The sequence below is a fragment of the Phascolarctos cinereus genome, unplaced genomic scaffold (genome assembly GCF_003287225.1).
Source record: "Phascolarctos cinereus isolate Bilbo 61053 unplaced genomic scaffold, phaCin_HiC Scaffold_7;HRSCAF=346, whole genome shotgun sequence".
NCBI classification, from domain to species: domain Eukaryota; kingdom Metazoa; phylum Chordata; class Mammalia; order Diprotodontia; family Phascolarctidae; genus Phascolarctos; species Phascolarctos cinereus.
Window position 1 is genome coordinate 72,490,085 of NW_027556180.1, and position 27,274 is coordinate 72,517,358.

The window sequence follows — 27,274 nt, forward strand, 5'->3', positions numbered from 1 at the left end:
TGGCTAAAGCTGTAGTATATGATTGGAATGTAATATTATTACGTTCTCAGAAATGATGAGCAGAATGATTTCATTAAAAGCTGGCAAGACTTACATGAACTGATACAATGTGAAGTGAACAGAACCAGGAGAATGTTGTAGACAATAACTGCAATATTGTTCAATGAAGAACTGTGAATGGCTTGGCTATTCTCAGCAATATAATGATCCAAGGCAATCCCAAAGGACTGATGATGAAGCAAACTATCCGCGTCAAAGAAAGAACTGATATTGTTTGAATACAGATTGAAGAATGCTATTTTTCACTTTCTTTCTTTTAATTCTATTCTTCTCATACAAAATGACTAATAGGGAAATGTTTTACATAATTGCACACATGTAATTTATATCTGATTGTTTCCCATATTAGGGAGGGGAGATGGAAAGGAAGAAGGGAAGAACTCAAAATTTCAAATGAAAATGTTAAAAATTGAAAAATAAGTCAAATAGAAGAGTTTCTATTTTATCTTTGGGGGATAAGGGAGCCAGTGGGGTTTAAAGAGTCAGGAAGAAACACGGTGAGATCATCTAGTTTGGAGGTTTCCATAAGGACCAAAAACAGATATGACTGTGATAATCTACACTGCTGGACATAGTCCCATCCCTTACACTGCACCTACTCATTCTCAGTGTTCAGACTGAACTGTGAGACAAAGCAATACATGCCTTTTTTAGGAGAGTCCTAAGCATTAATCATGGAATGTACACTCTTAGATGAGCAGAGATCAATAGTTACGAGTAGTTTATATGCTCATCCTAATCTGTCACATCACATGAGGAAACATAAGATAGCAACCAGCAGGTTGTTACATATTTAATATTGTATAGGGGTGACAAGGAAAGCTTCTTCCTTCAAATGTGTGTGCCCAGTTTCATAGCTTGGCTATCTAGGCTTCATGGAAAGTGTGCCCCATTCCAGTAGAGCAAGGGTTCTGTGGATCACCCCATTACTCTACGATGAGCTATATACCCGCGTGGCATAAAGAAAATTGTATTGCACATTCAAGAAATGTATAATTGGGAAAGGTGTGCAGAGCAAATAGTGAGAGTGGAGAGAGTAAAGGGATAGGCAGCCTAAAGGTGGCCCTCGTGCCCATAAAATGTTAAAAATAGAGATGAGAGTAAGATGTTGGGTGAGTCACATGTGGAAGATCAATGCGAGGTCATGGACAAGGATTGAACAGAATAAAGACAATGTAGAGTTTATGGTTTGTATAGATAGAAGGAAAACTCACATTAGTGAAAAATTTGATACACTGAATTTTGGAAATAGCATTGTATTACAATTGACACTTTTCGGATTTTAGGAACACGTTTTACTGTGGGTTCTCCTAGAGTCCCTTGTGTTGAATTCTAATTTTAAAATTATTGAGCGTAGAGTTTTGTATTTTTGTTTCTCTCATAGCACCTAACACAATAGTTTTCATGCAACAAATGCTCAATAAATGTTTTTAGTAAATGAATCAATAAATACATGAAGAAGCAATCATGCTTATATATGAACTCTTCTCATTTGCCTGACGATACTGTAATCCAAGAAACAAGTCCAGGGATCCAGCTAGCATTCACCTCGAATTCTCTTACTTGGTTGCTCATAAGTTATGTATTCCATTTTTTGGCTAACTGTAATCCTTAGACATCTTCAAAGAGGTCAAATAATTAACTTACCATTCTAGCATCCCAGATAGACAGGGATTTGTCTGCAGAGCTGGTGAGAAGAGTATTGGAAAAAGGAAAAAATTCAATGCTGTTGACTGAGTCCGTGTGACCACGTAAGGTATATCTGCATCTTTCACTGTAGATGGAGAAAAAAAAAAGACAATTGGAGAGGTAAGAGCAAAACTAAAATGACCATTAAAATAGTAAACTTTCTGATGTTGAAAGGCTTTTTCCCCTAAAAGTGAGGAAGAACTAAAAACAAACCCCTAAAAATAATCCAAATGAGAGGAAATCTAAAAAGGAATGACCAATTAATAGCATTATTTTAAAAATAGCTTTTCACCCCAAAATCACTTCTGTTTTTTTTCTATTTTCTCATTTATTTTTCATTTTGTAATAAGTGTGTGTGGGGGGAAGAGACACTGAAAAATTTCAGCAAGTGGCCTATGGCCATTATATCAGTCAGTCAGAAGGTGAGGGAGGGGAAGAGGGGAACTTATATTTTTCAGTGACTATTCCAGGTCACTTCCCCTAGACCATCCTGACATCTTGCCTAGGAAATCACTGAGCATAAAGGTCTGTAGTCACTTTTTGCCTTTCAAATTTTATTAAAGGGATGTTTTTAGCTTAATGCAGTGTGGTCAATTCATCAATAGCAGCAGATGTTACTTCTTTATGAATTTTTATTTTCAAGGCATGCTTTAAAAGAAAAGGTGGTTAGGAGAAGGAGGACAAAAAACCCAAGGGTCACTGCTTCTCTCTTCCACACCCTTCTTCTAATGGCAGATGTAAGGATTCTTTCTTCATCTTCTCCTAAGAAGGATGCTCAGGGGTCCTACATAAAGAGCTCATGGCAAGGTGTTGGTGAACTAATGGAATTAATGGAACAGGATATCATTTTAAATGTCACTTCATAGGGATTCTGGAAAATTCCCTAAGAAAGACGTTCAAATGAGAGGGAAATGATTGCTGGGAACACTAACTAAAAATTCATGGAAGAGCTAGTACTGGGGTTGGCCTTGAAAAGTGAGTAGGCATTGGACATCTTTGGGGAAGGGGAGGGGCTATTTGGAAGGGAAGGCAAAGGTCAGAACCTTTGTATCCAAACATTGCTCTTTTAGCTGTTCTGGGAAGTTAAGATGGGTCAAGGACTATATTACATGTTGAGCATCTACTTTAGGCAAAGCACCGGATTAGGGAGTAGAGAGAGAAATAATCCTGGTTTGAGTTCTTTTCCACCTTGTCTACTTTATTGGGCTAAGGCACATATTGGAATACTGTCATCTAATAAAAATCACTGAAGATGAAGAACAATTATAAAATTTATTAATCACATTTTCTGTTTAGTTTTACATTTTCAACACTAATTAACTTTTGTTAATGCCAAATGTGTTCATGGATTTGAATTTCCACAACTGTGTATGGATTTTTAGCTTTGACATTTTGTAGCCTATAGTCAGTTTCTTCACACTTTCAATCAAGGCAAAGGTTCTTAATTCACCTAACAAATAATTATCTTTCATAGCAGGGTTTTAACCATAGAACTATTTCATCAAAATTTGCTTTTCATCAACAGATACTTGTTCTTATAAAGAAAGTCAGGGGAGAGCAGATTTTGTGGGGAAGATAAGTTCTATTTCAGACATTGTGAACTTGAAGTGCCATTAAAGAACAAAGGAGACATCAAGTCGATAGTTGAAAATGTTGATGTGGAGATCAAAAGAGATTCAGGAGCTAGAGCTAATAAAAGCTGGTGTGCAAAATGCTTTACCTGTATTATCTCATTTGATCCTCATAACAACCTTCTGAGGAAGGTACTATTATACCCCCATTTTACAGATGAGAAAATTGAGGCTGAGAAAGGCTATTTGACTGGTGAATATCACACAGGCAGAATTGAACTCAGGATTCCCTAACTCCAATTCTATTCATTCCACCATTTTGCTGCCTCAGATAGAATAGAGACATAAATTTGGCACTGATCTGCATAGAACTAAGAGCTGAAGCCACAGGAGTCAATAAGAGATTCAGAGTATACAAGAAGAAGAAAAAAAGAATGGAGGACAGAGCCTCAAGGCATTGCTTATGTTGTGAGGGCTGGGTAGGGGCAGGGGACAACGACGACAACAACAAAGCAAAACAAACAAACAAACAACCCTACTAAAGCAACATAAGCTCATAGAGTCACAGACCTGGAAAGAACTACAGCAGTCATGGAGTTCAACACGTTCAGGTTATAGACATAGAAATTGAGGCTCAGAGAGGATCTATGATTCGACCAGAATCTTCAAGTACTTAGTAGCTGAGATAGGATGTGATTCCAGGTTTAAAAGCTTAACATCAAAAGAAATTAACATGTCTACACAGCATAAACAGTCAAGGAACATGTGTGTCTCTTTTTAACTGTTCTTACTATTGACATATTTGAAACTATTCTTTATATATTTTTTCTATCTATAACAGATTTAGGATTTATTAGTTTTCATTAAAACTCAAGCAATTTTGAGTGATGTTAATTTGTGATTGGAAGTTAAAAATATCTTACTGAGCAATTATGATTTATGTAGTTTCCAAAAGGCAAGGGGTAGGATGTGTCTTCATTCAGCTTAAGGGAAGAGAACACCACACAGGAGGAAAAAAAGGTACACTTGTCATGAATCACTGGCTTAAGGTATGGGGGGGGTGGAATCACCAGGCAGACAGACTGCATGAACAGACTTGTGAGAGATTGATTAGCTGCCAGAGCAGGAAGGCCCATTCAGAATTCCTTCACAAGGTGAAAACAGACTAAAGTGATGGACCATGACAGCACTGGAAGCGAAGGGAATGATTTGCACATTTCTATCAAAAACATAAACACTGAAGCCGGATACAGTTTTCTCGGTTTCCCTTTCTGCGGTCATCCTCTTGGGCAGCGATGAGTTGGCTCATGAGCTATTTTCCCCTCTCAGCTTACCTCCTGTGTTATCCTCCATCTCACCTTCTTTCCTCCCTCTCTTTCTCCACCCCCAGATTTAATTTATCACTCTGGTACCTGAGTGATTGCTATTTCTGTGAACCTCCAACTGCCCATAAAACAATGTCATCTGCTTTCCTAGGTGAGATACACTTTCATTTAAAGTCTATTTCTTGTACATTAGCTTGCTGTGGGAGGAGAGAATTTTATCTAAATGCCCTACCTTTATGAAGAATTAGCTTGTAGTGTGAGGCAGGAGTCTTTTATTTAATTTTAATAAGAGGGCAAGGGTTTAGCTACTAAATTGTATTTTTAACATCCTGGGCTTGTACTGATATTTATTTGTACCGAAGTGATGACTTAAATAAAAAAAAGATTACTGGAGTCTTACATGATCTTAGACCTTTTACATTAGATTGCAGAGTATCAAGGGAGGATAGTGAATGTTAAGAGAAATCACTGATGACTAATTTTGACTTGAAGGGGAAGAAGATTCTATTGCCTCTTTAAAAAATCCTCCATTCCTTGATGCAAGTAATACTGATGCAACCAAAGTAAGGTAGAAATACTAATGATATATTGTTGTCCATTATTTTAATTAGGAATATAAAATAAAAGTGTCTATGGAGAACTGAAATCTGAAAATCAAACTTGAAAGTAAGATCTTTCCAAATTTCGGGATTGTACTTCATAATAGCTAATATTAGTGAGATGTTACAGATATTAATGGGCTCACAAAGATTCAAAACAATTGAACAATAATGGAACAGTAGCACCTACTTCACAGGGTTACTATGAGAATCAAATACAATTCTATGCGAAAAAAACACTTTGCAAACCCTAAATCATTATATAAATGGTAGTTATTATTATTGGTACCAGAAGTGTTTCCTCTGGATGATGGAGGTATTACTATAATTGACATTCAGATTTATGATGCTCACTCTTCAAGAAATGTTTACATTCTGACCAGTATAATCTTGTTCAAAGAAACAGAGAAGTGCATAATATATTTCAGAACTATTTCCATTCAAAAAGATTAAATATTTTAAAGATTTTGATCCTTAAAGAGTTATCTGAAAAACTAACATGTAACAACTCATCCCATATTCTTCTGAGTTCTGGCCCAGCATGGACAGCTGCCTGTTAGCTATGTCTAGCTAGATATCCCATAGACATTTCTAGCACAACACATCCAAAATGGAGCTCATTCTCTTTCCTTCAAAGCACATCCCTCTTCCTGAAAATGTCCTCATTTCTACCACACAAAAGCTTGCAATCTTGGAGTCATCCAGAGGTGCTCGTTCTCCTCCCCATCCCATCACTCACCAAGTCTGGTCACTTCTACCTTCGCCACATCTCTCTCACTCATGCCCATTTCTCCATTCTAAAGGCCACCCCTCTAGTTCAGGCCCTCATCACCCATTTACCCCTGAAATGAGAGGTATCAATTTCAGACAGAAACTGGAGCCACAACTTGAGGATCCCTACTTCTATATGTTGACTTCTCTATGTTCTACTGTAGTTTTATTTATTTTGTTAAACATGTCCACATCCCATGTACTTGGGAAGGTTGTCAGCTCTTCCCTAGACCAGGGCTGGGGAACCTGCCCTAGACCATTACAATGACCTCCTGGTTGCTCTCCTTGAATGAGGCTCTCTCCTCTCTAATTCATCTCCACACAGCTGCTGCTGGGATATTCTTCTCAAAGATTCCCTCTACTGCTCAGTACACCCCAGTGGTTCCTCTTGCCTCTTGAATCAAATACCAGCTCTTCTATCTGACATTTAAATTCCCTCATAAACTGACTCCGACCTATCTTTCCAGGTTTATAATACATGACTACTTTTCCTGTATTCTAAAGTATGACCAAACTAGCTTTCTCACTGTCAGTTAAGAGCAATATTCCATCTCAATCACCATGGCTTCACAATAAGTTGGCTCTCATGCTCAGAATAATATTAGTACTACATAGTAGTTACATAGTGCATTAAGGTTTGAAAAGTGGTGTATATATATATATATATATATATATGTTAACTCATTTGAACCTCACGACAATCTTGTAAGGTAGGTGCTATCATTGTTTTCATTTTACAAAGTCAGTGAGTGAGAGAGGCAGAGGGACTTGTCCATGGTCACTTGTAAGTATCTGTGGCAAGATTTGAACTCAAATCTTCATGCCTCCATTCAGTGCTCTATGCAGTGTACCACATAGATGTCTACTGTCCCACTTAGCTATACTTGCTCAGCTCTGCCTTTCAGAATCTCAACTTTTCTTCAAAGCTCAACTCATGCACAGCCTTCTATGAAAGGCCTTTCCTGAATCACCTAGAAGCCCATGTCCTCTTCCTCCTCCCCACATCACCTGGTATTTGTTTCATAACAGAGCCTGTTTTATTTTTGTCTGTCTATTCTCAGAAGCAGCACAGTGTCTGAGACATAATAGGTGCTTAATCAATGTTTGATGATTGACAAACCGTGCTGGAGAAATCAAGTTATGGTGTTAGAAAAGTTTTTAAACTTAGAAAATTCAATTTAGATTGAGTCCTACTGAAAATGTGGGGAAAAAAAGACTTCCTTAATTCATTGCAGGTTATATTATAAATAACATACTAGCCAACAGGGGAATTTTGAACAAAACATAAACCAACAATGGCTTCAAAAATATTTTCTTCTTCATTTGTTTATACTACACATTGAACCCAGTTTTAAAATAACAGCCCATCTGTTCCTAATGCACTCTTTTTCTATTTGCAATCATTCTCACTTTCTACTGTGGTTTCTAATAGAGTGAGAATCCTCAGAAGTCTTCTGTTTACTTTTGCTTGCCATAATTCTCATTTAATGATTAAAACAGCAATCTTCATTTGTCTATAAATACTTTCTGCTTACTTCAAAGGCACATGTGGGCTGCTGCTTGCCATCAACCTTCGAGGTAATCTGTGATCTACTTCATAGCTTAATCAGGCAAAAATATGAATAGTTCTATTTATTTTTCATCTCTTTTGCTGCAGTGGAGCATGAGGGAAGAAACAGAATGAAATGCTGGAGTGCTGGATTGGAGAGTTTCTGAAAGTCAGTAAGTAAAATGGTTACTTATTTTTAAGAACTTTTGTCTTATGGTAAGGAAACATGAAAGTCATTCCTTCAGAAGACTGAAACTCAGGCTAAAAGAGAATAAAACTCTCTTGGATGTTTTTTATTTGTGGGCTTTAGGGAATTTGCTTCTTGCAAGCAGGATGTTAATTTTATACAGATATAAATATATGATATGATGCATATTGTACATATTTATGTAATCTATGAATTGAAATGTTCTAGCTTTTATTGAAGGTCATTTCCTTTCCCCTCCTTTTAAACAAAGAAAAGTTAGATACCTCAAAAAAGAAAAAAGATGTCATGCTTTAAAACTTATAAAGTCAGATAACAGCAATATCCTAGTTTGGTTTTAAAATAAGATATAGTTGATTTGATAAATCTTCAATAATGAGAAAGAATGACATCATAGATAATTGATAGCCAAGGATTTTCCCCAAACCTGCCTTGAGCAATAATTTCTACCTACTCACCACCAAATCTTTAACTAGAGATTAACAAGCAATAACATTGACAAATTGGAACTGTGTAACTCTTTTCGTTTCCCTGTCAGTCTCTGTCCCTGTGGATGTGATAATGGGCATTTAAATGGTCAGAAGACAGGTAACAAGAGAGAGAAGAATGAACAGAAGAGGATAATCCACAACAGTAGCTAATTAGGACAGAGTAGGTGTGGCAGATATCCTGGGAAGCAGTCCAGAAGGATCACAGGATTTAGAGCCAGAAAGAACCTCCGGGATGGCCCATCCATTCATTTTATGGGTAAGGAAGTTGAGCTCTAGGGAGCCTCAATGACCTGGTGAAGAGGAGTAAGCAAAAGGGGCTAAAGCCACAAAATGACTAGTATGACCAGAAATCGGTACTCTGATTTCAGACTAGGCAGAAATGACAGCTTTCACTTCAGTTGTTTCTCTGTTTGTCCTCTCTCAGCTCAATATGTATGGCTGAATTAGGCCAAAAAGAGTAGCTTGATCCATGCCAAAGCTTCTTAACCTGTGGTCCTTGAACATTTCCTTTAATATTTTGATAACTGTATTTCAATATAATAGAATAGGTTTCATTTGTAATCCAATGTGCTTTATTTCATGCATTGAAAACATTATTCTAAGAAATTATTATTATAAGACAAGATCTCTAGTGTTCACCAGACTGTCAAAGGGGTCCATGATACAAAGAAAATTAAGAACTCTTGCCCTACACCATCCAAGAAAGATTTGGCAATGTGTGGAGACATCATTCTACCCTTATTCTCCTTTCTATTCTTCTGTGCCTATCTGGTGCTATACAAATTAGGTTTTGAATTATTTTATGCAAGAGCTATTCTCCAATATTACAAAGAATGGAGAAGACTATACCACAGACCCACCCACATATCCCATGCTGATCCTCTAATTCATTAAGCCTTTACAGAAATACAAAATCCATAAATGTTTTAAAGTGTTCTTTCTCATGTAGTGGAAGCTGTAAATTCATCAGCAGAATTCTGAAGATGAATAATTCATGATCTCACATTGTTCTCTTATCTCTGTTGTCTCCAACAGGGCTGCTTCATTCTTTCTAGCCCTACTGTTACTTCTAGCTATGCACTTTGCCAGAGTTAGTGGTTCACTGGTTTGAGATGAGAACAGCCCATCTGGAGTACAATGGGTTTGAAAATGAAGCATGTGGGTAAAAAAGGGCACCCAAACCTGACCTGGGACTTGCAGTTCTTCCACATCAGATCTGAGTCTCCATGCTCCATTCCAATCTTATTTCTTTGGTTGCTGACGTGTACGAGGAAGCCTTTGACAAAATGAGTAAGTAGGTAAAGTTTGTTTTTGGTGGCCAACCTATTGTCCATCTCTTTTCATTGTATGCTCCTATAACTTCATCCCTTTTTTAAGAAACATTCCCATAAAATTTAGTAGATATTCTTATTTTCAAAGTTTGATTTGATAGAGTAAAATCTCTGCAAATTGGCAACAGGCTCAGACTGCTTAATCTCTTTGCCCCATGCTCTAATCTTCATATTTTGTTTCCTTCCCTCTCCTATTTCACTAATTTTTTTTTCAGATCCTACTTCCTCCTTTTCTCTTCTCTCTGAGAGAAAATCAGAGGGCACTGTCAAAGTAAAACTAATCCTCTGTCAAAGCATATTCTTTTAACAATGCTTCTTTTGGATATTAAAGGAAAATCACAATAAACTCAAACCCTTACACATTTTTAAACTGTAGCTTGAATACAACTTTTCTTCCTCCCTGAAGTCTTTCTTATTCTTTCCCACAATGCCCATATCCAACTGTTCAGAATTCAAAATTTAAGAAAACTTAGGGAAAATCACAAAGGTTTGAGGAAATGTCTATTGGAATATTTGTTCTCCCCTAAATTACAGAGAATAGAAGTGGTGGACAGGTCTATGTACAATGTGATTCCTATCATGCCAGATTCTTGCTCCTCTCATTTTAAAAATGGCCTTTTAAAAATAAATTTCAATTTATTTCAATTTAAAAAAACCCTTAATAAGTACTTGCTGTGTGCAAAGGGCTATTAGGGCTATCTTCCATCCTATGCATGTGGGTGTGTGTGGTTATGACTGACAATATGGTTGATGACATGTCCTAGAGAACAGAGGAAGGGGAGTGGGGAGGGTGGGCAACTTGTGTCAATAGGGCATATTTAACTTTATAAATTAAATTTTATTTTAAATTAACAAAACTTTATTTTCTCTCCCTCTTACCTCCTCCCCCCACTGAACAAAAGAAAAAAAGAAAAAGGAAACTGTTGTAACATATGCATATTCAAGCAAAAATAAATCCTGCATTATCCATTTCCTAAATGTGTTTATTATAGTGCAACAGTATTCCATTACAATTACATAGTATAATTTGTTCAGTCATTCCCCAGTTGATAACACCATCTTAGATTACAGTTCTACTACAGAAAAAGCTGCTATATTTTTTTGTGCATATAAGTCCTTTTCCTTTTTCTTTGGTCATTGGTAGTGGTATCACTGGGTCAAAGATATGTACAATACTGTAAGTTTTTGTTTTTTGGTAACATAATGTTCAAGACAGAAAAATGGGTGAAAATCTTTGCCCTGCCCCTTGACCAATATGGTACTACCACATTCTCAAGTGTCTAGCCAGAGTAGGGCATATCTAAAAACCTATTTCTTCTTCATATTTTCTTCTCTCTGACTGCCAAGTTCTTTTCTCCTCTTCTTCTAACTTCTTAGGCAATATGTGTCAATTTCCTCATCCCAGATCCATGGCTCTACTAAGGGTAATTTCCGGCCAGATCAAAGGGATCATGATACTAGATGCTACAGAAAAATATTTGGGGGTAGTAGGACTTTGTGAAACTCTTCAAATGATGTGATTTAAATAGCTGAATCTTTGCATATCACCAACACTGGTACAGAAATCATTTCTCTCCACTGGTATTAGGACCCCCTTCCCTATATATATATATATATATATATATATATATATATATATATATATATATATATATATATGTATGTATATATATGTAAACTTTTTGAAGTGAGCCCTAAGTCAATGCTATACATACAGAGGATTCACCAAAAGCCAGAGAGAAATAAGTTAAATTGTTTTTTTCAGGATAAAATGAAGTTGAACACTAATGACTATTAGCCTTTAGGAAAGATAGTTTATCTAGATATTTCAGGGTATTTACAGCAAAGCATTTCATAAAGTCCTTCCTTGTGGACAAGATGGAAAGATGTGGGCTACATGATAGTATACAATTAGTTGCATTTGGAATTATTTGAAGGACATTATCCCAAAAGCAAACATTATTATCTCAATGTTATTGAGAAAAGTGGTCTCTGTCAGTGTCCTGGAGTTCTAGCTACCTTTGGCCCTGTTATATCTAATATTGTCAAAGGATTTACATATTAAATTTGCAGATGACATGAAATTGAAAGGGATGGCTAACTAGATGGATAATGGGGTGAGAATCTAAAAGGAGAGGAAAAATGAAGATAGGAAGGAAAGAAGGGAAGAAAAAAGGAAGGGAGGAAATAGACATTTAGTAAGAGCCTACTATGTGCCAGGACCTGTACTAAGTGCTTTACAAATATTATGTCAATCGATACAAAAACCCTGTGAGATGGGTACTATCATTATTGCCATTTTACATTTAAGAAAGCTGAGGCAGACAGAGATGCAGTTACTTGCCCAAGGTCTCATAGCTAGAAAGGGTCTGAGGCTGGATTTGAATTCAAGTTTCCTTACTCCAGGCTGTAACCACTGTGCTACCTAGCTGCTTCTTACATGTAGAGGTCAAAAAAAAATCTCAACAATATAGAATTTAGTACAGAATAATAATAAGATGGAATTTAATAGAGAAAAATACAAAGTCTTACATTCAGTTTAAAAATTAGCTGCACAAATATAAGATGGAAGAGTCATGGCTCCAATAACCACATTCTATCTGACATGGTATCCATTTTCCATCAGCAACTCTGCTTGACTTCAACTCAACTAAATACCATGCTCCACACCAGGACAAATAGATTGACTCAGATTTTGATATTCAACACATTGTCAACTCATCCTCAATTGCTTCTCATTTCTGTTTGAAGAGCTGGAGGGCAGGGCATTATACTCCCCCAAAAGCCTTCCTTTATTGAGGGCTCACACAATCAGGGAGCTTCATTTTTCCATCAACAGCTCTGCTTGGCTTTGACTCATGGAATAGATCCCAAGTCCCTTGGGGAAGGCACTGTTTCTCTTTTTCTTTTGTATCCCCACTGTTTAGCACTGTGCCTGGTATGTAGAAGGCATTTAATAAAGGTTTACTGAATTGAATTGAAATAGCTAAATAGCAATTCATCTGAAAAAAGTCTTGGGACCACAATGAATTGCAAATCCTCTCCGAGTCAACATGCCACTTCATTGGCTCCCTATTGTCTATAGGATCAAACATAATTTTCTCTGTTTGTCTTTTAAAGCCCTTCACAACCTGGCTACATCCAACCTTTCCAGCCTGGTGATCTATTGCTTCCCATTTTATACTCTACATTTCAGCTAGATTGTAAGTCTTGTCATTGTTCATTATTGATATTCCATATCTCATCTCTGTGCCTGTGTACTGGCTGACTCTTATGCGCACATATGTTCCCTCCTCACTTCCACCCCCAGAAACCTCTTGTTTACTTTAAAACTCTGTTATTTAAGTATAACATGGAAATAAAGATCCTGATGGAATGTTTGGGCTTTCTTGAGCCATACCAGTCCCCTTTCCCCTCCTCCTACATGAAGACCTGGATAATCTGTAAAGAGGAAACTCTTCCTCCATAGAAAACAATCCCCACTGTCCTACTCAGCCTCCAAACCTGAAACCTAATCTGCTGTATTTAAGTGTTTGCTGCATGGTGACCCAATCTAAACCAGTGGAGTTTGGGGAATATGGTAGGTGCATATTAAATGCATGTTTCATCAATGTTATTAATTGATAATGCTACTGTGATCTTAAACTTCAGTAAGATCAATGAACAGTATAGAATATAGGAGGTGAGTGTCAAATTGTATTCTGCCCCAGGCAGAGCACATATGGAGTGTGTTATGTTCAGGATGGAAAAAGGCTTTGAGTATATGCCATATGAGGATCTGACTGAAGGAATTGAGGATGCTTAATCTGAAGAAGACATTAACATGTGTATAGTAGTGAGACTTGGGAGTGGAAAACAGCAGTGTTCAAGTAATCAAGGGAGAATCCTTTTTCCCTCTCACAGCATTTCAAATATTTGAAAACTGCTGCATGTGGGAGAGAGATTAGAATTACCTGCGTGGTCTCATAGTGAAGGATGGGGAATTGAGTACAAGTGGTAAAGACATAGATTTAGGCTGGACTTGTAGGGAAATATCCTAATTATTTTTATTGAAAAACATCATGGGCTGTTTGGGGAGGCAGTACATTACCCCTCCCTTGAGGTCTTCAAAGCCTGGCTGGACATTTTTTTCAGGGACATCCTGGATGTGATTCTTGTTCAATTATAGCTTGCCCTATATGTCTACTGGAAACCTTGTGAGGATTTTGACCCACCCCAGAAATTAATTTTTGCTGATTTTGTGGAAAATTTGTATTGACTTAGATGAGGTACTCCTTGACTCTAAGAGAACGTAATGTTCTATGAGGGGAGGGCTGTTTCATTTGTACCTTTGTATTCCCAATAACTAAAGCTCAGGCACATAATAAAGCACCTAATACATATTGGACGAATGAATGGATGAAAATAAGCCATTTACATTACATCTATTACATCAGCAACTCAGGAAAAAAGAGTTTTCTGCTCACTGAATTGGTGTTGCCTCACTAAAAGCATGAACTCAGAAAGACATTAGCTTAAAAAGGCCAAGGATTCCCACTGCATTCTAGGCCACTTCCAGTCATGCTGATCAACATCTGGCCACTGGACCCAAATGTCTGTGGAGGAGAGAAAGTGAGGCTGGTGACTTTGCACAGCCCTCCCTCACTTAAATCAAATTCAATTGCAAGTCATGTCATCATCTTCCTGATGTCTTTGAGAAAGAAGGACAAACCACACAACTCACAAAATAGTTGGGTCATCATAAGGGGATGGGAGGAGAGGAGAGGGAACTGATGAGGCTCAAAAAAGACAAAGAATTGCACCAGGACCTTTATTTCAATGCTATATCTAAATAGTTAACAAGAAATCTAACAAAGTTTTCAAAAAGATTTAATAGTAGAGAAACATTATGGAACTTCAGATTATTAAAATAATAGGCTACTGTTTTGCTTATTGTATTACATTTATTAAACTAAATATACCTTTTTGTGCAATAACTTTAGCTTTATCGTTCTTTGTTCATGCATTTCTTAATCTACTAAAATAGGTCATCCAGAATGTTTCTCACCACCATTAATATGAATTACAGGATGGTTTACAAGACTTTATTACCAGCACTATGCTAATCAGGCCTCCTCCTTATAACAATTGCATAAACACTGAAGTGGTGAACACTCTCAAAGCATAACATCTTTTTTTCAAACCGTATTCTAAAATCACATCACAAAAAATCCTAAAAAATCAAGACTTCATTTTACACTCATGATATTATATTACATGAATTCTTCCATCAACTATAATTTTGTATTAAGGGTTGATTGTTGAGAAATTGAAGGTATCATCACCATGGAAATTCTGCAACATCCCATAGTTTACTAAACTGCACAAAGCTTTGGCTCTCCACTTTGCTGAGCAGACAGAAGCATACCATTTCAAAGGAAAATGAACCAAATAGGATCACTTCTTGACACGTACCTACCATGTAATTTTATCTCCAATATGTGATATGTTCAAATCAGGGACAGAGCTATGCAGGCAGTGTTCATGAACAAATACAGCAAGCTGGTTGACTTAAGACATTAAATGCCAGTTTGTTTTTTACTTTTATAAATATAGCCCGTCACATATTTATATTTTATGATCTCTCATTTTATTCTAGATTCATACATGACATTCTCAATTATTCATGTTAGAATTTAAAAATTATCAATATGTCAATAAAAAGTACATGCTGTCATTTATGATTATACTTTTTTCAATCTATTATTTTTCTTAAACAAATTTTATTTTATTTTATACATAAGGAAAATGTATCTATATCAAGAATTTTTCCCTTAAAAGGATATGCAGATATTTGTGGTATCAGTATTTCTCAAAATTGAAAGTATATATTCTCTACTTGGTCCTGAAAATAGCTTCTCTGTTCATAAAATTATCACAAATTTCAATGGGACCTGGATTTGAATATAGACTATGGGGCCTCATTAAATAATGCTGTCGCATTGTTTACCCTATTGATATTGTGACCTTGGCCATCTGTAGACTGCTAAAAATCAGGTTTTGTGGATGAAACAACAACTTCCTCACAGATTGTTCTGTCATTTGGTTATAACAGCAACTGTTTTCTGCAGTGTATCACCTTTTGGAGACTCAATTAGTCAATTGATGAGTATGGTCTTCCATTTAAAGAAAATATGGAAGCTGCCTGAAGCTACTTTTTTCAAACCAACATTATCTGGTATCAAACTCAATAGAAGCAGGGCCACCAAACCATAGTAAGGATCTCTGCAGCATTATATTAACTTAGAAAACCACACATTAACATTATCTAAGTTTTATTTTATTTTAATTTATTTTGTTAAGTATTTCCCAGTTTATATTTTATCCTGGTTCAGCATCAGTGGGAGTGGGAGTCCAGTGTTTGGACCTTTGTTCTACTTATCACTGGCATATCTAAGTTTATTACTGTAATTTTAGCATCAACTTACTTTTAAAGTTGTCCTTCTTTTCATAGACATATACATGACATTCCCAATTATTCATGCTAGAATGTAAAAGCTATCAGTAGATCAATAAAAGTACATGTTATCATTTGTGATTATACTTTTTTGATCCATTATTTTTCTTAAACAAAACCTATTTTATACATAAGGAAAATGTATCTATATTAAGAATTTTGTGTGTGTGGTCACCCTCCTTCATTTTGCCACACAATTGTTTTGCCATTCAGGTGCTATTCATTTTCATCAGATGATGAAAACAGCCTAGCACAGATGAAAGATGATCAAGATGACTTCTTTGCCTATTGGGAATATGTATTCCCAAATCTAGCTATGTTAGACATTTCCATGTCTTCTGAATATAGCATCATCTATCCATAGCAACTGTCCAAATATATATATATATATATATATATATATATATATATATATATATATATATGTATATATATATATATGTATATATATATGTATATATATATACATACATACATATATATGTATGTATGTATATATATATGTATGTATGTATATACATATATATATGTATATATATATATGTATATATATATACATATATATATGTATATATATATATATGTATATATATATACATACATACATACATATATATATGTATGTATGTATATATATATATATATGTATGTATGTATGTATGTATGTATCTATGTATCTAAAACTTAATTATCCATGGCAAATCTTGCTTTTGAGTTTATTGATAATTAGCACTCAATATTCTGCTTAATCACTTTTTCTTGCCCTTTCATTTGCTCACGCTGTTCCCTGACTTCCCCTCTCTCCTGCCCCTACCTCCTCCAACAAAGCATACATGCATACTTGTTAAAATCCTGCCCTTGTTTTAAGGTCTGCATCAAATGTCATCATCTGTATGAGGATTTTCATGATCTGTCCACTTCATGCACATAATGTCTCCTTCCTATGAATTCTTATAACCTCTTATTTTGGTTTCATTTAAGGCATTTAATATATATTTGCCTTTTATTATATTAATTGTATGTTTATATAATTTGGACTACTAAAGTGGAAGCTTCTTGAGGGCATAAGCCGTACATTATTAAATTTCTCATCCTCTCTCAAGTGTCTAGCACATTCCCTTACACATAGTAGGTACTCAACAAATATTTGGTGAATAAATGAATTATTTGCTTGATTAATGTCATGTATTGTTGGCACTACTGTGTTAGATTATTTGATTGTTGACATTTTCCATTCTATTGACTTTTTATTTGCACAGAACTGTGCTAGTCTGGTAGAGCAACCCTGTGAAACCCACATATTTTGCTGCCATCCATGCCACACTGAAGATCCTTCATACTGATAGTCTTAAAAAAGAGAAAAGCTCTGCTTTGGGAATTTTAATTCATTGTTTTAGGCAAAAAGGTTACTATTATCACAACAGAGAAGGTGTAGAGATACAAATTATGTGGTGAAATTGTAAAACTTCCCATTCCTTCCAAATCATGTTTTCATAAGATATTTTCATTATTTTATTTCTGATTCGACAAACCTTAAGTGCCAACTACTCAATTCAATTTAGCACTCATTTAATGTCTGTTCTATGTAAGTAAAAAAGCAGTGTGGAATCCTGGATAGAGAGCTGGGAGACTTGGGGTATAGTTCTGACTCTGAAATGGATTGTTTGTACAACCACTGGCAAGCCATTTAACACCTCATTGCTCTAGGCAATTCTCGAAGAGGATAAACAACAGATATATACAGGAGACCATGGCTAGGCATTCTCTGCCCGTTGCCAATCTGATATGTGGAATTACAGAGGACAGTTTTGGATGGAATTACTCAGGATTAGCACCTCATGATGAACAGGACGGGATACTACTCAGTGATTAGGGAACAGAATATTGAGCTCACAGTAGGAGTAAGGACAAGACAAATTTCATGATTGACTAATGGAATAATGGCATAGTTTTAGTTATATCTTGCCCCACCTTGGTCCAGCATTAATGTTAGAATGTAAGTAAGGACTGGACTTCTAGATGTGCTTAAGTCTACCCAGCTGCCAGAATATATAGGGAGTAGGGCTGGGGAGCCAGCTAAATCATTAGAACCAACATAGATGAAAAGAGACTGTAAAATTATTTGATTCTTTCCTTAAATGCTGACACAAAGGGGAAGAAATGATAAGAGACTTTTTAACTGGCATTATTTTTAATAGTATTTTTCCCAATTACATGTTAGCATTCATTTTTACAAGATTTTGAGTACCAATTTTTTTTCTCTCTCCTCCCCTCTCCTCTTCCAAACATGGTAGGCAATTTGATATAGGCTATATATGTGCTATCATATAAAACATATTTCCATATTAGTCATAGTTGTAAAAGAAGAAGCAGAAAAAAGGGGAAAAACACACAAAAAATAAAGTGAAAAAAATATGCTTCAATTTGCATTCAGAGTCCATCAGTTTCTTTTTATCTACATATATATATATATATATATATATATATATATATATATATATATATATATATATATATAGCATTATATATATATATATATATATATAGCATTTTCCTTTGTGAGTCTTTTGTACTTGTGTTCATTGTGATCAATATGATCATTATGTTGCTGAGAAGAGCTGAATCATTCATAATTGATCATCACACAATGTTGCTGATACTGTGTACAATGTTTTCCTGGTTCTGTTCATTTCACTTTGCATCAGTTCATTCAAGTCTTTCCAGGTTTTTCTGAGATCTGCCTCTTCATCATTTCTAATAGCACAAGAGTATTGCATTATATTCATATACCATAGCTTGTTCAGCAGTTCCCCAATTGATGGGCATCTCCTCAGTTTCCAATATTTCACCACCACAAAAAAAGCTGCTATAAATATTTTTGCACATGTAGGTCTTTTCTTCTTTTTTGTGATCTCTTTGGGATACAGACCTAGTAGTGGTATTGGTCGATCAAAGGGTATGCACAGTTTGGTTGTCCTTTAGGCACTAAATTGCTCTCCAGAATGGTTGGATCAGTTCACAACTCCACCAACAGGGGACACTATTGTCCAATTTTCCCACATCCTCTCCAACATTTCTCATTGTCGTTTTCTGTCACATTAGCCAATCTGATAGGCATAAAGTGGTATCTCAGAGTTGTTTTAATTCACATTTTTTAATCAAAAGTGATTTAAAGCACTTCTTCATATGAATACAGATAGCTTTGATTTCTTCATTTGAAAATTGCCTGTTCATATCCTTTAACCACTTATCAACTGAGGAATGATTTGTATTCTTATAAATTTGACTCAGATCTCTATATATTTCAGAAATGAAGCCTTTATCAGAGACATTTGCTGTAAAGATTGTTTCCCAGTTTTCTGCTTCCCTTCTAAACTTGGTGCATTTGTTATGTTTGTACAAAAGATTTTCATTTTAATATAATCAGAATGATCTATTTTACATTTCATAATGCCTGTAACTCACTTAACTTCTCATTTAAGAATTTGGATGCTATACCACTTGGTGAATATATGTTTAATATTGATATTGCTTCATTGTCTATGGCACCTTCTAGCAAGATGTAGTCTACTTCCTTATCTCTTTTAATAAGGTCTATTTTTGCTTTTATTTGGCTGGGATCAGAATTGCTACCCCTACTTCTTTTACTTCAGCTGAAGCATAATAGATTCTGCTCCAGACACTTATCTTTATTTGCTGTGTGTCTCTCTATTTCAAGTGTGTTTCTTGGATTCTTGGTTTTTCAGCCATTCTGCTAAAATTTCTGTTTTGTGAGAGAGTTCGTTCCATTCACATTCACAGTTATGGTTACTGTGTTTTTTCCCTCCACTCTCTCCTTCCTCCTGTTTGTCCTCTCTCTCCTTTTGCCTTTTTCTTCCTCACCAGTGTTTTGCTTCTGTCTACCACCTCCCCCGATCTGCCCTCCTTCCTGTCAGTTCCCTCTCCCCAACCCCCACAAATTTACTTAATCTCCTCCTTTCCTATTTCCCTGTCAGGTAAGACAGAGTTCTATATTCAACTGACTGTGTAAATTATTCCCTTTTTCAGCCAATACAAATGACAGTAAGGTTCAAGCAATACCCATCACCAATCCTTCCATCTTCCCCTTCACTATAATAGATCTTTCATGTGTCTTCATTTGAAATAATTTACCCCATTCTACCACTCCCTTCCTTCTGTTCCCAGTGTACTCCTCTTTCTCATCCCTTAATTATTTTTATGTCATTCCCTCAAATTCACCTTATACCTGTACCCTCTATGTATAATCCTTTGAGCTTTACTATTAGTGATATACTATTTTCTTTCTTTCTTTATTTATTTCCCATTTTAATTTTTAATTTTTCCTTGACTTTGAGTTCCAATTTTCTCTCTCTCTCCCTCCCTCCTCTCCTTCGTTCCCAAGATGGCAAGCAATCTGATATAGGTTACACGTGCAAAACCGTATTAAACAGATTTCCACATTACTTATGTTATAAAAGAAGAATCAGAACAAAAGGAAAAAACAATGGGAAAAGAAAAACAGAAACAAAAAAAGAGAAAATAGTATGCTTTGATCTGCATCCACAATCTATAATCCTTTCTCTGGATGTAGATAACATTTTCTGCCATGGGTGTTTTGGTTTTGGACTTTGGATCTTAGATTGTATTGCTGAAAAGAGCTAAGTCTATCAAAGCTGGCCATCATGTAATGTTTATGTTACTGTGTCCAGTGTTCTCCTGGTTCTGCTCAATTCATTGAGCAATAGTTCATATAATTCTTTCCAGGTTTTTCTGAAATCCACTTGCTCATCATTTCCAGCATTCCATTCCATTCATATGCACAATTTCCTCAGTTTCCAATTATTTGTCATCATAAAAAGAGCTGTAACAAATATTTTTTTTAATACGTGGATCCTTTTTTCCTCTTTTATGATCTTTTTGGTATCTCTTTGGGTATTGCTAGATCCCAGGGTATGCATAGTTTTATAGCCCTTTGGACATAGTTACAAATTGCTCTCCAGAATGGTTGGATCAGTTCACAACTCCACAATTAGCATTCTAATTTTCCTACTTCTTTTCCAACATTTACCATTTTCCTTTTTTGTCGTATTAGCCAACCAGATAATTTTGAAGTGGTACAGCAGAATCGTTTTAGTTTGCATTTCTGTAATCAATAGTGATTCAGAGCATTTTTTTCATATAACTATAGATAGCTTTAATTTCTTCATCTGAAAACTGCTTCTTAATATCCTTTGACTATTTATCAACTGGGGAATGATTTGTATTCTTATAAATTTACTCAGTTCTCTACATATTTTAGAAATGAGGCCCTTATTCAACACATTGGCAGTAAAAATTGTCTTCCAGCTTCTGCTTTCCTTCTAATCTTGGTTGCCTTGACTTTATTTGTGCAAAACCTTTTTAATTTAATCTGATAAAATTATCCATTTGGCATTGCATAACGCTCTCTATTTCTTGTTTGGTCAGATATTCTCTTTCCCCCAGATTCCTTGCTCTTCTAATTTGCTTATGGTATCATAATTCCATGACCCCCTATTTTTTAATGTTGCAGCTGCTAAGTCCTGTGCAATCCCCAATATTTGAATTGTTTCTTTATGGTCATTTGTTATATTTTTTTTCTTGACCTGATACTTCTGAAATTTGACTGTAACATTCCTTGGAGCTTTTATTTTGAGAGTTCTTTCCTCAGGTCTTTTGTAGATTTTTTCAATGCCTATTTTGCCGTCTGGTTCCAGGATATCGGGCAGTTTTCCTTTGTAATTTCTTGAAACATGCTGGCCAGGTCTTCTTTTGATTATGGCTTTCAGATAGTCCAATGATTCTGATGTTGTCTCTTCTGGATCTCTTTTCCAGGTCACTTGTTTTTCCCATTAGGTATTTTACATTTTCTTTCATTTTTTTTTATTCTTTTGAATTTGTTTGATTCTTGATGACTCCTAAAGTCATTAGCTTCTACTTTCCCAATTTTAACTTTTAAGGAGTTGTTTTCCTCAATTAGTTTTTGTATTTCCTTTTCTATTTGGCCAATTATACTTTTTTGTTTCTTTTTTTAAATTTATAATAATCAATTTGACTTATTTGCTCAAAGCCATTCTTTTTTTTTACCTTAAATAGAAATTTATTCATTTTTAGTTTTCAACATTTACTTCCACAAGATTTTGAGTTCCAAATTTTCTCCCCATCTCATCCCTGCCCCCACCCCAAGATGGCATGCATTCTGAATCCCCTTCCCCTACTCTGCCCTCTCTTCTATCTCTCCCCACCTTCTCTTATCCCCTTCCCCTTCTATTTTCCTGTAGGGCAGGATAGACTTCTGTACCCTATTCCCTATATTTCTTATTTCCCAGTTGCATGTGAAAACATCTTTTTGAACATGTGTTTTTAAAACTTTGGGTTACAAATTTCCTCCCTTCCTCCCTCCCCACCCACCCTCATTGAAAAGACAAGCAACTCAATACACGTTATATTGTATGCAAAACACTTCCATAGTAGACATGTTGTGAAAAACTAACTCTATTTCCCTTAATCCTATCCTGCCCCCCATTTATTCTATTCTTTCTTTTGATCCTGTCCCTACTCAGAAATATTTGCTTCTGATTACCCCCTTTACCAATCTGCCCTCCTCTCTATCATCCCCCCACTCTCTTGTCCCCTTCTCCCCCTATTTTCCTGTAGGGTAAGACATTTCCATATCCAATTGAATGTGTATGTTATTCCCTCCTTAAGCCAAATATGATGAGAATGAGATTCACTCATTCCCTTTCATCTTTCCCCATTTTCCCTCCACTGTAAGAGCCTTTTCGTTTCTGTTTTTTTTTTTTTGTGAGACCCTCATGCCTGGTGCTGTGGTGAATAGGTAGGGTGGGGGGTAGCACGTAGAGGTGCTTCTGGATGTCATAGGGGTCTGGCACCTTAACTGGTTCTTTACTGGCCTGCTGGGTCTTAGTGCTAGTGTCTGCAGTGTTCTGAGGCCAGTGTGGTATTTCTGTGTTTCCCCAGGGGTACACTGAAGCACATGGTGGTCTGGCCTCTGGGCAGACTGTTTGCCCAGGGATACAATGAAGCAAGTGGTGGAGCTGTGCTGGCAGCTGCCTGTCTGCTTAGGTTCCTGTAGGGTTGGTGTCTACCTGTTAGCCGGGGGCTATAGTGAAACCCCTGGAGTTTGCCTTTTTTGCTAGGGGCATTGCTGAAGCACACAAGTGTTCTCAGAGCTGGGGTCCTTCCAGTGACCTGGTTATGCTGAGGCATTCCAGGGGTTCTGGTGTTGGTGCTGCCTGCTCTAAGGCACTGGGGCTCAGGATCTATTTCTGATATGCTGAGGTGGCTTGCTGCTGGCTTGCTGGGACATTTCCTGTCCCAGATTGTGCTCCCCTTTTACTCAAGTAAGAGAGACCTTTCCTGTCGATCTTCCAAGTTTTTTGGGTTCAAAGACTGTTTCACTCCTTCTTGTTGCTGGTTTGGCTATTCCAAGATTTGTTTTGGGGTGCTATTTATTGGTTGCTTGGAGGTGAATATATGAGTGTTATTGTGATTTACTGCTTAGTCTTCCATCTTGACTCCCAGAACTCTCCAAATTTAACTGACATTTATTAAAAAAAATAAACTTCTTACGAGGTTTTATTAAAGTAATCTAAATATACACATGATCCATTTTTTTAAAATCAGCATCCTCATAAGTTAATATTAAAACACAGTTTAAACTTGTTATATTGCCATCAGAAACATGTAAAGCTAGGTGATTCTTAATTTAAATACAATATGCAAGTAGCTATTTTGGAGGCAATGTGTGTGTGTGTGTGTGTGTGTATACACACACACATATTTATATATGTATATACATATATATATATATATATATATATATATATATTCCACCACTGAAATACAATGACAAATCATTTTAATAGTTTCTAAAAATATTACTGTATTTCATATCATTATATGATCATGTTTGAACATAAACAGCCTTGCCTTAATGTAATCATTTACTATTTATACACTCCATAGATTTGTTTTGTGAATTGCAGTGAACTTAAACATGACCTTTTTGTTAATACTCATTTAAGACAAAAAAAAATGCTATTTGCAAAAATAATAATTGACTTCCCATTGTATTTCAATATCTCCTTTAAATAATTTTTTTCAGTAATTGTGCAAGGTAAGAGAGCATATGCTTTATAAATGAAGAAAATAAGTTATAGGGAAAAGGAAAAGATTATAAATCATGCAATCAGTTCAAACTCTTCCATTCAGTTTTCCCCTAAACATCTTAGACTTCTCCACTTTTAAGTCTTCAACATTACCATTCTTTCTGCCTGAAATTCATTCAGTGCATCTAAATAAGAAATGGCATATACATTTAACCTGCTTATCATCTAGTAAGAATGTGTATACAAAGAGTTAAAATGGATACTAGGATATATTTATACAAGAAAATTGTTTATAGAGGTATACATAGTCACATGATCATGAACAAGATGGCAGTGTATGCAATTTCAATAAACTCCCCCCATTCCCACTACTAAAATCAGAAATTGACTAAATTCAGAAATGAAAACCACATCAAATAGAGAAACACCTGCACATAGCATAAAACTTTCTGACATAATAGAGGGTAGAATTAACTAAAATTCCCACTCACTTTAACCAGGAAATGAGTACAGACAGCACAAACCACTGATCAAACTTAAGTTTCAGTCTTCACCTACAGTAGCTTCAATCTTCTTCCTGCTCAACAGTTTAGTCCACATTCACCCTGCCTAGCCACCTAATGGAAAGAGTTACAAATGAGAGGCAGATGTGAAGACTCAGTGTTTCAAATCTGTATAGAGAGATGGGTCTCTTTTCTGAAGGAAATAGTATCTATAAAGCTAACTGTGGTTCATCTTCTCCTAGTAGTATTTACATGTTAAGGACAAAGATATAACCACTCTGTCCCCAGTACCCACCTCTACCTCCCACATTCCACTAAACCCGTAAGCAGGAAGATTTGTTTACATCTGACCTCAGATATTTACTTGGTTATGTGACCCTGAGTAAGTCACTTAACCTTGTCTCCCTCGCTTTCCTCATCTTTAAATGAGGAATAGCACATCTCCCAGGGTTGTCAAGATAACAAAATAATATAATATTGTTAAAGTGCTTTTCAATTTTTTAAGTGCTGTCTAAATGGCAATTATTTCTATTTTTGTTATTAACATAGGGAAAGTGTGCAAGAGAAAATACAACATTGAAAATATACATTTTTCCACTTCTTGCTGTTCATTATATGCACCACTCTATCATCCACCTCTGTGTAGTTCCCCAGGCCTGGAAAGCATTCTCACCTAACTTCTACCTTTTAGGCTTCTTTGCTTAATATAATTATTTACTCAAGCAACATTAAGCAATATGAATACTTTCCAAACCCCCTCCCTCAGGTACTGGTACTCTTCCCCACAAAGTTACTGTATATTTATTGATTATGTGTTTATGTACATATTATCTGCTCTGATGGAATCTAAGTTTTGAGGGCAGGAAATCTTTATTTTTCTCTTTCTTTATATTCCCAGAGCTTAGCAAAATTCCCAGTACAGGGTAGATGATTAATAATTTTGTTGTTGTTGATTGAATAGACAAACAGTAAGGAGAGGAACTTAATACAAAATACTAGGAAGAAAAGAAAAAGCCTGAAACACAAAATAGAAGCGAAAGAGGTCAATGAACTTGGTGATGTGGGTTAAAAATAAAGAAAACTGATCAAGCATTCCAGAAAAAGACTACAACACAATAAATCAGCATTGTTTTAAAATAAATTGAACTAAAAACCTGCAATAAAAAAGAAAAAGACAATAAAATCTATGGATTCCCCAGAGATAAAGTAACAGCTGCAAGAAACTCTGGAATTATTCAAGAGCAATATAACTTTACAATTAGATATTGGGATGGAAATTGAGTCAAAAATCAGAACTTTCAGAAAAGAAATAAATAAGACCAAAAAAGTAGACAACTTAGAACAAAATGAGGATTAAAGCATATTTTATTTCTTTGTTTCTTTCTTTTCATTCTTTCTCTATGGGGGTGGGACGACTAAAGTGGGAATTTATTTTGCTTGATAATATGCATTTGTAAATAAGAGAATAACATTCTGATATAAATTATTTAAATATAACTTTAAAAAAGAATAGGGAATATTTATGAAATGACAGAGACTCTAAAAAAGATAATGACATATTTGAAATTCAAAAATAGAGAAGTGGAAGAAAATTTGGCAAAAAAGAATCAAAAGATGACTTTGAAAAACAAAAGCATTCTATATAAGTCCAAATGGCTGAAAATGAAAATGTTTTGCAGAGATAATTTAAGAATCATAGGTATCTCAGAAATACATGATGAAGTAAAAAACTCAAATATAATGATACAGGAGAGAGTATAATCAAATTGTCCCGAAGTTTTGAAATCAAATGGAAGGGTAATGTTCCATATAATCTGAAATTGTTAATGGAGAAAAAAAAACCCCATGCTTGAAACTCCAGAATATGTATTTGTTAAATTTAAGAATTTTGATGTCAAAAAATTATTTACATATATGTTTTACCTACCCTATAATATTTTAAGTTCCTTAGGGGCAGATATTGTAAGTCTTTTTCATCTTTAGATCATTTTCATTACACATAACAAGCACTTAAGAGACATTTGTTAAAACAAATACTCTTTTTTTTTTTTTTGGCAATTGCAGTTAAGTGACTTGCCCAGGGTCATACAGCTAGGAAGTGTCAAGTGTTTGGTCTGAAGCTGAATTTGAACTCAGGTCCTTCTGACTTCAGGGCTGGTGCTCTATCCACACTGCACCACCTATCTGCACCAACAAATACTCTTTAAAATCATTTTATTTCACAACTAGATTAGGTTTTGGAGATCACTTAGTCTACTGACCAATACCCACTACCTTCCCTCTTTTAGATGAAGAAAATGAAGCCCAGAAAAGTGGTATGGATTTGTGCAAAGTTGTACAGCAAATTACAAACTTGGGACTAGAACCTAAGTATCATAATTCTCCCAAAAATCCTATGAAAGAATCAGGGCAGGTATTGCCATTCTTTACTGACAAGAAAAGCGAAGGTCATAGAGGTTAAGTTACTTGCCTCAAGGTCATAAAATGAGTAGGATTAACATCTCACCTTGTATTCTTCACAGATACATTTTTTC

At 35.6% G+C, this 27,274-nt stretch overlaps 1 protein-coding gene across 1 annotated transcript in view; it reads right to left on the reverse strand.

Moving 5' to 3' along the window:
• Positions 1-27,274, reverse strand: part of SPAG16 (sperm associated antigen 16) — a 1,202,663-nt gene that overhangs the window by 488,459 nt on the left and 686,930 nt on the right. Inside the window, exon 13 of the mRNA XM_078147281.1 lies at positions 1,708-1,834. Within this exon, the coding sequence (XP_078003407.1) occupies positions 1,708-1,834 (127 nt within the window). The remainder of the gene's footprint in view (positions 1-1,707; positions 1,835-27,274) is intronic.